General features: G+C 38.9%; 1 protein-coding gene across 1 annotated transcript in view; it reads left to right on the top strand.

Annotated features, from left to right (window-relative positions):
* The window catches only part of hhex (hematopoietically expressed homeobox), a 7,571-nt gene extending 4,540 nt beyond the window's left edge, over positions 1-3,031 (top strand). Inside the window, exon 4 of the mRNA XM_020511554.2 lies at positions 2,253-3,031. Within this exon, the coding sequence (XP_020367143.1) occupies positions 2,253-2,492 (240 nt within the window). The 3' untranslated portion in view covers positions 2,493-3,031. The remainder of the gene's footprint in view (positions 1-2,252) is intronic.
* The last annotated feature ends 5,320 nt before the right edge of the window (positions 3,032-8,351 follow it).

Below are 8,351 nucleotides of genomic sequence, written 5' to 3'. Positions count from 1 at the left end.
AACGTTTACTCTGATTTCTCTCCACAGATGCTGCCAGACCTGCTGAGCATTTCCAGCAATTTCTGTTAGTGTCTCTTATTCTACTAGTAACTGCAATTATTTGAAAGCATTAATTTCAGAAGCCTCACGATGACAAATCTATAATTTAACAGCCCAAAAATTTAAGTGGCATAGTTCATTCTTAATTCTGTCAATAGACAAAGGCACTGTGGCTCAGCAGTTAGCGCTGGGGAGCCAGGTTCGATTCTACCCTCCGGTGACTGTATGTGGAGTTTGCACACTCTCACCGTGTCTGCTGGGTTTCCTCCCGCAGTCCAAAGATGTGTAGGTTGGGTGGATTGGCCATGCTAAAATGCCCATAGTGTTCAGGGATGTGCAGGCTAGGTGGATTAGCCATGAGAAATGTGGGTTACAGGGATAGAGTAGGGGGTGGGTCTGAGATGCTCTTCTGGAGGGTCGAATGGTCTGCTTCCACATAGTAAGGATTCTATAGAGAATCAAATTAGTCAAAGTTAATTTAAAGAGCCTTACTCTGCTGATGGCTATTCCCCACCCCAGGGTAAATATACAAGACCACTCCATTCCTGATATAGTACAAATACATTTTACCCAGTCCATTTGTGGTTGAATTAATTTTAGTGACAAATAGAAATTCCTGTTCTGTGTGTGTGTTGACAATAACCTTCTGTGGTATCTACTAAGACTCTGAAATTGTTCTGGAAGTATTAGAAAATATTTTAAAATTATTTCCAAGTGCTCAACTCTGGATATATTTTTCATCAAAATGTACAGAGACACACCTCTGCATTATGTGGGGCTTGAACCCAGGCCTCCTGTCACTAGGACACTCACTGCACCACAAGACCCCTGGATTAAAGCAATGTGTTAAGCTGCCAGACTTGTGTTAACATGAGTCCACAGTAGCCATGAAGGCTGGTGAGGTTCAAACCCATGCCCTCTGTCCTCAAATACTCATAGGAACAGAACTAGGCCATTCAGTCTGCTCCAACATCAACTCTAAACAAGCTGGCAATTATAATCCTCTCTGCTCCTATGATGCTGCTTGGCCTGCTGTGTTCATCCAGCCCTGCACCTTGTTGTCTCGGATTCTCCAGCATCTGCAGTTCCTACTATCTCTGGCAATTATAATATATCTGCCATTGACCTTTCAGCCTTCAATGACATTCCATCCCAGCCAGAGAGGAATTAATTCATTTAAAACAAAGCCCTATTGAATCCACACAGTAGAGGCTCCTTAGTGGAGGACTGCATAAATATGACAGTGATGTAAGAACATGGAGCAAGGTAATCAGGCCTGAAATTGCTCTACTGCTCAACTAAAACACCTTGCAATTACATAAGTAACTGTTACTTGTGCAAGAATTATTCTTCAAATTGGTCCACGGTAATTATTCCCTTTTAACCTCTCTAAATGCTATAGGACTATTATGTAAAACAGAGTGCCAGGCAAATGAGTTCATGCCTGAGGGAGAGGAAACATTTTAGTTACTCATTCTGGGCATGTATGTCATTTGTTGCCTTGGCCCAATGGCAGGATTGTTTGTGTTGATTTTTCTACATGGCTTTTCTGAGAAGAAAACATCGATTTGGTTGATGCTACCAGCCTCCGAATTTCAGTGTAGCAAAGATTGGCTATTGAGATAAACACAGAATATGTTGGAAATGCTCAGCTATGCTGGCAGTATCAGTGAAGAAGGAAACAGGTTTAATGTTTCAGGACTTTTCATCAAAATCATTTCAAGATTTCCTGCTCATACCTGAAGTAATAGGGGTTGCAAACTCCCAATGTAATGTAACCTGACTATTAAATACCACCTACGTGACAGTGACTTATAACCTCAGGTTGATCAGAACATTTTTCAACATCAGGCAATCAAAATGTACATCTGAAAATATGCGTGAATGTAACAGCTTAAAGCAATCCTATTTGGATGTTAGTCCCAAAGATATAAACGGTCCAGAAACTTTGTGCTCACGCTTCAACACAGCAGTTGAACGTCTCTGTTGTAATATTTTTAGCATGGGATAAATTAAGTAGAAATCTACCACATTTCTAACAAAAGGCAGTGTCAAAATGCAATCATTTACATAATGGTGATGAATCGTCCAGATTATTTTAAATGCTATAAATGGCTATAAATCATGAACTTTCAATCCAGAAGTTGTCTTGGCTATCTTACTCTTCCTACACTTAAGGTAAGAATAGAATTTTCTTTTAAAAATAAAAACAGGAAAATCCTCAAGGGGCCAAAAGAGAAGAATCGGAGAATTCCGACCAGTCCATCGAAAGCCAGTGCGAGAAGCGTCGAGAGAGCTGCTTGAGTCCGGATCTGAATAAAGCGGTGTTTTTGAATGGCTCGCAATGCTCGACCTCCCCGGCTTCTCAGCAAAATGAATCGGAAGTGTCAGAGGACAGCGATGAAGAGGTGGATATCGATGACGACAGGAGTACGTATCCTACAAATGTATAATTGAACCCGTAGGAACACAATTCAGTTGGAGAATGGAAGGATAGTGGTTTATCCTTGCACTTTACTGGGAACCGGACTGATAGGTAGGATCAGTTTCCTACAACCTCAATAATGCGAAGAATGTATAAGGTGTGAGACTCAAAACATTTTTGTATGGATTAATGTTTAGTGAACAGACCCATAACTTGCGGAATCTAAACGCGATTCAATGAAAGATTGTTTTTAACTCGAAATAACACACTGTCTTATATGTATGTACAGTACATAATTTTTGTAATTCAAATATTTTAATACTCATGTACAGGACATGTTTTTGTTGTACTATTCAATTTTGTAAGAAAATTGTTAACTGTGGAAAAAAAATGTCGGGTAATTTATACAACCAGCCAAAATGATGGCGCCTGTGAATTTGGTAGCTTTCAGTAAAAAGTTTGTCAGTGGTTATATACCTCATACTCCAAAAGTATTGTGTATATTGTGTAAATATGTGTTTGGTTAATGCTCATGTGGCTAATAAATACAGAAAAAACATGAAGTTACTTATCAGTTCAAATGTGAACTTTATTATTCCGACTATCCCTACTTACTGCAGGTATCAATTACCAAAAAGCCATTTGGTCTTGTTGTTTCTTATACCTTGCAATAACCCTATCACATTGGAATATCATTTAGCTTTTGCATTAGTTTACCCATATTTTTATGTATAGGTAGATCCAACAGTAAATTATTTGGTGTAAGAATAGACAGAAAAAGTGTATTGAATAGCAATCCAATGAATCAACACACATTTATATTTAAGTTGTATTCCAGTAATTTTCCAGTTTAACAGTAGTTAGCAGCATTGTATAAAGACAAGAGGGTGCCTGAGATATATCGTATGGATAAACTATGCACAGGTACTTAGTTAAAAATTGGCCACATGTCACTACCCTGATATGAGGAGGTTTTGCTTTATTTAACGTCACAGCAAACACAATTCTCTGAACTGTAACATGCATGTGCTGTTGCCGTGAAGAATTACAATGCCAGTGAAAATTTTTAACTTTATTTGCTACAATGTAAGGTAATTAAGTTCTTTATCTCTCTGTTAAGATGATGTTAAATAGTATTACATAGTGTAAACTGGAATCTTGAAACATATATTTTTCAGTGTAGTCCAAATGTTGTTCTCGTAAAAGGTGCATAGCAAAGCTGAAGAATTTGTTTGATAAGTTATCGGGTATGAATATAGCTGCAAATTATATTTGCTCTTTTCCCTCAAGCAACTTGTTCTGTGTTATAAGAATGAATTGTGCTAAAATCTATTTCTATTTGAAGATAAAATCAAATGTTTTTCAGCACTTTCAATTTTTTTAATCAGCAAAAAGTCCAGATGGTAAGAGAATAAAATGTTCCCCAATTAGAAATATGCTGCTCAGAATAGACCACAAGTTAATAGCAATGTATTGTCATTATCTTGCACAATATGAAAAGTGACGCTGAAATTGAGGAATTATTTCTTAGACAATTACCTGAATTTATTTAACTTATCTAAATATTAAAAGTTTTGCCCTAATTTAATGTCAATTCAAATCTTGTCTGATAATTGTTCTGGGGCATTGTTTTGTTAACATTTAAAAATGTTCTTCAGCTGTAATTCTATTTACATTGAAGGAAGGGTTGGGCAAATGAGCATGTTATAATTCCAGTTCCAATCACCTCAGCCCCAGTACATTGTCGCTGGAGCTGCTCAGGGCAGTCGTCTGCAGCCTCACCATTTTCAAATGTTTCATCATAAAGTCAAGAATAGGAATGTTTGCTAATGATTGCATTGCATTTGGTTTTATTTGCAACTCTTTAGATAGTGAAACAGTCCCTGTCTATATTTATCAAGATCTGAATAACTTTCAGACAATGGCCACAAGTAACATTAACACCATAGCGAGTTACAGCAGTTACTCCCTGTGATGAGAGAGAACCTAACCACCTTCCCAAGACACTTAATGATATCATCATTGGCAAATCTCTACCATCAACAACCTTGGAATCATAATTGATCCGTAGTTTAACTGGACTAACCACAATAATTCTGTGACTAAAATAGCAGGTCAGAGGTTGAGTATTCTGTGAAAAGTGGCTCATTGTCTGACTCCCCAATCCTTTCCACTTTCGTTAAGGACAATGAAATGCTCCCCATGTGCCTGGATGAGTGCAACTCCAACATCTCTCAAAAAGTTGAACACCCTCCAGAACAAAGCAATGACACCTCAGCCACCACCTTCAACACTCACTCACTCCCTTCCCTCCAATACGGGCAAACCATTGTTGTTGTGCATTCTACCTCGAAGATGCAGTGCAGCAGCTTGTCTTGCTTCTTTTGATGTGTCTCTTCCAAATGTGCTTGTACGCCTAGAAGGATAAGGGGACCAGGCAGAGGGGAACAAATCTTCTCTGTTTGGTATAACCTCATTATTCTGGTATCATCCTTGTTTTTTTTTGCACTCTATCTAGTGCCAAAGAGAGTACTCCAAGTATTAGGTTGCATTGCATTAGATTACATCTAACTCAAAAGCAGAATATGTCAGAATCTCATAGCATGCATCAGCACCTACATGAATTATTATTTTAGAGGCATTTACAGAACTCTTGCAGTGTGTTTGATAATGTCCTCAAAGAAGTTAGAACTCATTTGCGCCCCTGTTCAGCAGATGTATGTGAACATTTTACACATGTCTTGACCAGTACTATCATGCATAGCCTTGGTCTCAAAAGAATCATTGCCCCAGATAATGTAATGGAAGAATGTAATGTAATGGAGTATGCATGGTACTCCAAGTCTCTGTAAAACAGATGAACTGACAATTTGAAGAGACAGAGCCCTGAACCAAGGCATTATAGAAGTTTAATATAACGCCTTTGCTTTCATCAAGATTGGACATAATGGATAATAAGTATAGATTGAATTGGTAAAATATTCCATTGTGGTGCCTGTTTTACTGTCTGTTGTGCCCTAAAAGCAAAATAAAGCCAAGTGGACCAGGAAGTTGGAAAACAATTCTGCTTTGTATGTGTTTAGCTGGATTTCCAATTGGGTCTCCAGTTAGCATCAGTTATCGCCTTTCAGAACCAGAAAGGAGCCCACCAGTTAGGGTAAAATAATGTCATTTGGAAGCAGGCACAATTTCATATTGTTTGCATCTCCATAACCCCAGTCCTGAACTTTGCCCACAAACTGTAGACATTACTTCAATTTAGATGCCAAATTCAAAGTACATTTTCTAAATTACCCAGGAACTGCTAGTCGGTGCAGCACTCTCTACCACAGGAACATCCTGGAATGTAAAGATAAACTCCAGCTTGCTTTTCTTTTCACCATGAACTATCTTCTTAAATTGGTTTCCTCCACTTTCCCCTTGAAAAGCAGGTATGAGAAGCACATGGATTTCTGTCTTGATCACTTCCCTTCCTTCCCCACTCCATCTGACCAAATTCCATGAAGGTTCCCCCTTCCCCTAACCTTTATGTTGCTTGCTATGGTCTGTCCTCTTTAAGCTCATCTTGCCCAATCATGCATGAGAAGCATTTGGAGACATTTCACTATGCTGAGGTTGTTGTTCTAATCCTTTATTTCATCTATGCAAAGGTTTTACTGACAATTAAAGGCAGCTGTATGCAAAATGTGTGCAAGATATTGGCAACAATATTTAATTGAAACGTCATTGTTTCAGGAAACTTACCATTTGAAGTTAGATATGTGATCCTGGGAATACCATTATATTTGGCCTACTTGGAGAGTGATGAAGCGGAAGGAATGAATGCTGGTTGTGGTGTAGAGTATGAGAGAAGGATTGGTCACACTGATCCCCAACCTCCTAACTGAATGTTCAGGTGATTAACTGAAGATTGATTCATGACAAGGCATGGAGTCAGTAAGATGACTTGTATTGCCTGGTCCAACTGACCTGCAGCCAACCTCCAACACAAGCACCATACCTCCTGTTGCAGCCAAGATCTCAATCCTTTATGCCTCCGGCAGTTTTGAGGATGTCAGAAGAAACATCAGCCAATTAGTACTCTGTAGGGATTATATATGGGTGACATATAGCTTGCTTGCAAAAACAAACACGGTCAGCACTTTTAGCATTTACATGTAGATGGAACAGTAGAGATCTTTGCTCAAATTCCTCAAAATCAAGCATATCATAGACTACATATGCAGCCACATGTGTTCTTTACCACAGCTCTACATTCTTCACGATGATAAAGTATTTAATGCGATCAAAATTCACCCATTCCTGACTTCTTCAGTACAGGGTGTTGACAATTGCTTGATGCTTTTGTGACAGCAACAGTCACTACCTTTGCTTATGCTAGTTCTCCATTCTTCCATTACCTTATCTGGGGCATTGATTCCTTTGAGACCAAGGCTATGCATGATAGTACTGGTCAAGACATACGTAAAACATTCACATACATCTGCTGAACAGGGGTGCAAATGAGTTCTAACTTCTTTGAGGACATTATCAAACACACTACAACAATTGTGTAAATGCCTCTAAAATAATAATTCATGTAGGTGCTGATGTATGCTATAAGATTCTGACATATTCTGGTTTTGAGTTAGATGTAATCCAATGCAACGTAACCTAGTATCCAGAGACCAGGTAATGTTCTCAGTACCTGAGTTTGAATCCCAATGGGGCAGATGGTGAGATTTGTATTCAACTTCAATGAAAATCTGGAATTAAAAGTCTAATGATGACTATGGAACTATTGTTGATTGTCAATGGTTCCTGATGTCCTTTAGGAAAGGAAACTGCCATCCTTGCAGACTCACAGCAATATTGTTTACTCTTCTTTCTGAAATGGCCTAGCAGGCCACTAAGTTGTACTAATCACTAGAAAGGAAATAAAGGAAAGAAACTGAACAGACCACCTGGCCTCGTATAATGCTCCAGAAACAATAGGAAATACAGCCTCTGCAAAGTCCTCCTTTCTGACATCTGGGGGCCAAAACTGAGAACTGTCTCCCAGATTAGTCAAGCAACAGCCTGATATAAAACAAAGAACTGCAGATGCTAGAAAACTGAAACAAACAAAATTAGAAATTGCTGAAGAAACTGAGCAGATCTGGCAGCATCTGTGGAGAGAAAACAGAGTTAACGTTTTGAGTCCTGTGACCCTTCTTTAGAACTAACATAATCAAAGTTGTGGAATCATACCTTACACACAACATCCCAAGCAATACGATCAGTATCAAAGACAGAAGTTGCAAGAAAAGCTCAGTAGTTCTGACAGCATCTGTGAAGAAAAAATCAGAGTTAACGTTTTGGGTCTGGTGACCCTTCCTCAGAACTGGACCCGAAACATTAACTCTGATTTTTTTTTCTTCAAAGATGCTGCCAGACCTGCTGAGCTTTTTCAGCAACTTCTGTTTTTGTTCAAAATTTACAGCATCCGCAGTTCTTTCAGTTTTTAATTTACTATTAATATCCCTGGGTATGTCTTGTCCACTAGCACTGAGGGTAGCAAGGGTGCAGAATGGACTCTGGGTGGGGACCTTCAATGTCCAGTACCAAGAGTGGCTCAGCAGCACCACTACCAATTAAGCTGGTTGAGTCCTAAAGGACATTGCCGGTAGACTGGGTCTGCAGTATTTGGTGAGGAACTCAACAAGAGAGAAAAACGTGCATAACTGCATCCTTACTAATGTACCTGCCACAAATGCATCTGTGCATGACAGTATCAGTAAAAGTGACTACAGCACAGTCCTTGTGGAAACAAAGTCCTGTCTTTACTCTAAGAATATCTTACATGGTGCTGTGTGGCACTATCACCATGCTAAATGGAATGGATTTCAAACAGATCTAGCAACTCAAG

Source organism: Rhincodon typus, chromosome 20 (assembly GCF_021869965.1).
Source record: "Rhincodon typus isolate 14 chromosome 20, sRhiTyp1.1, whole genome shotgun sequence".
Taxonomy (NCBI): domain Eukaryota; kingdom Metazoa; phylum Chordata; class Chondrichthyes; order Orectolobiformes; family Rhincodontidae; genus Rhincodon; species Rhincodon typus.
The sequence above is the reverse complement of the archived record's forward strand: the minus strand, read 5'-3'. Positions and strand labels throughout refer to the sequence as shown.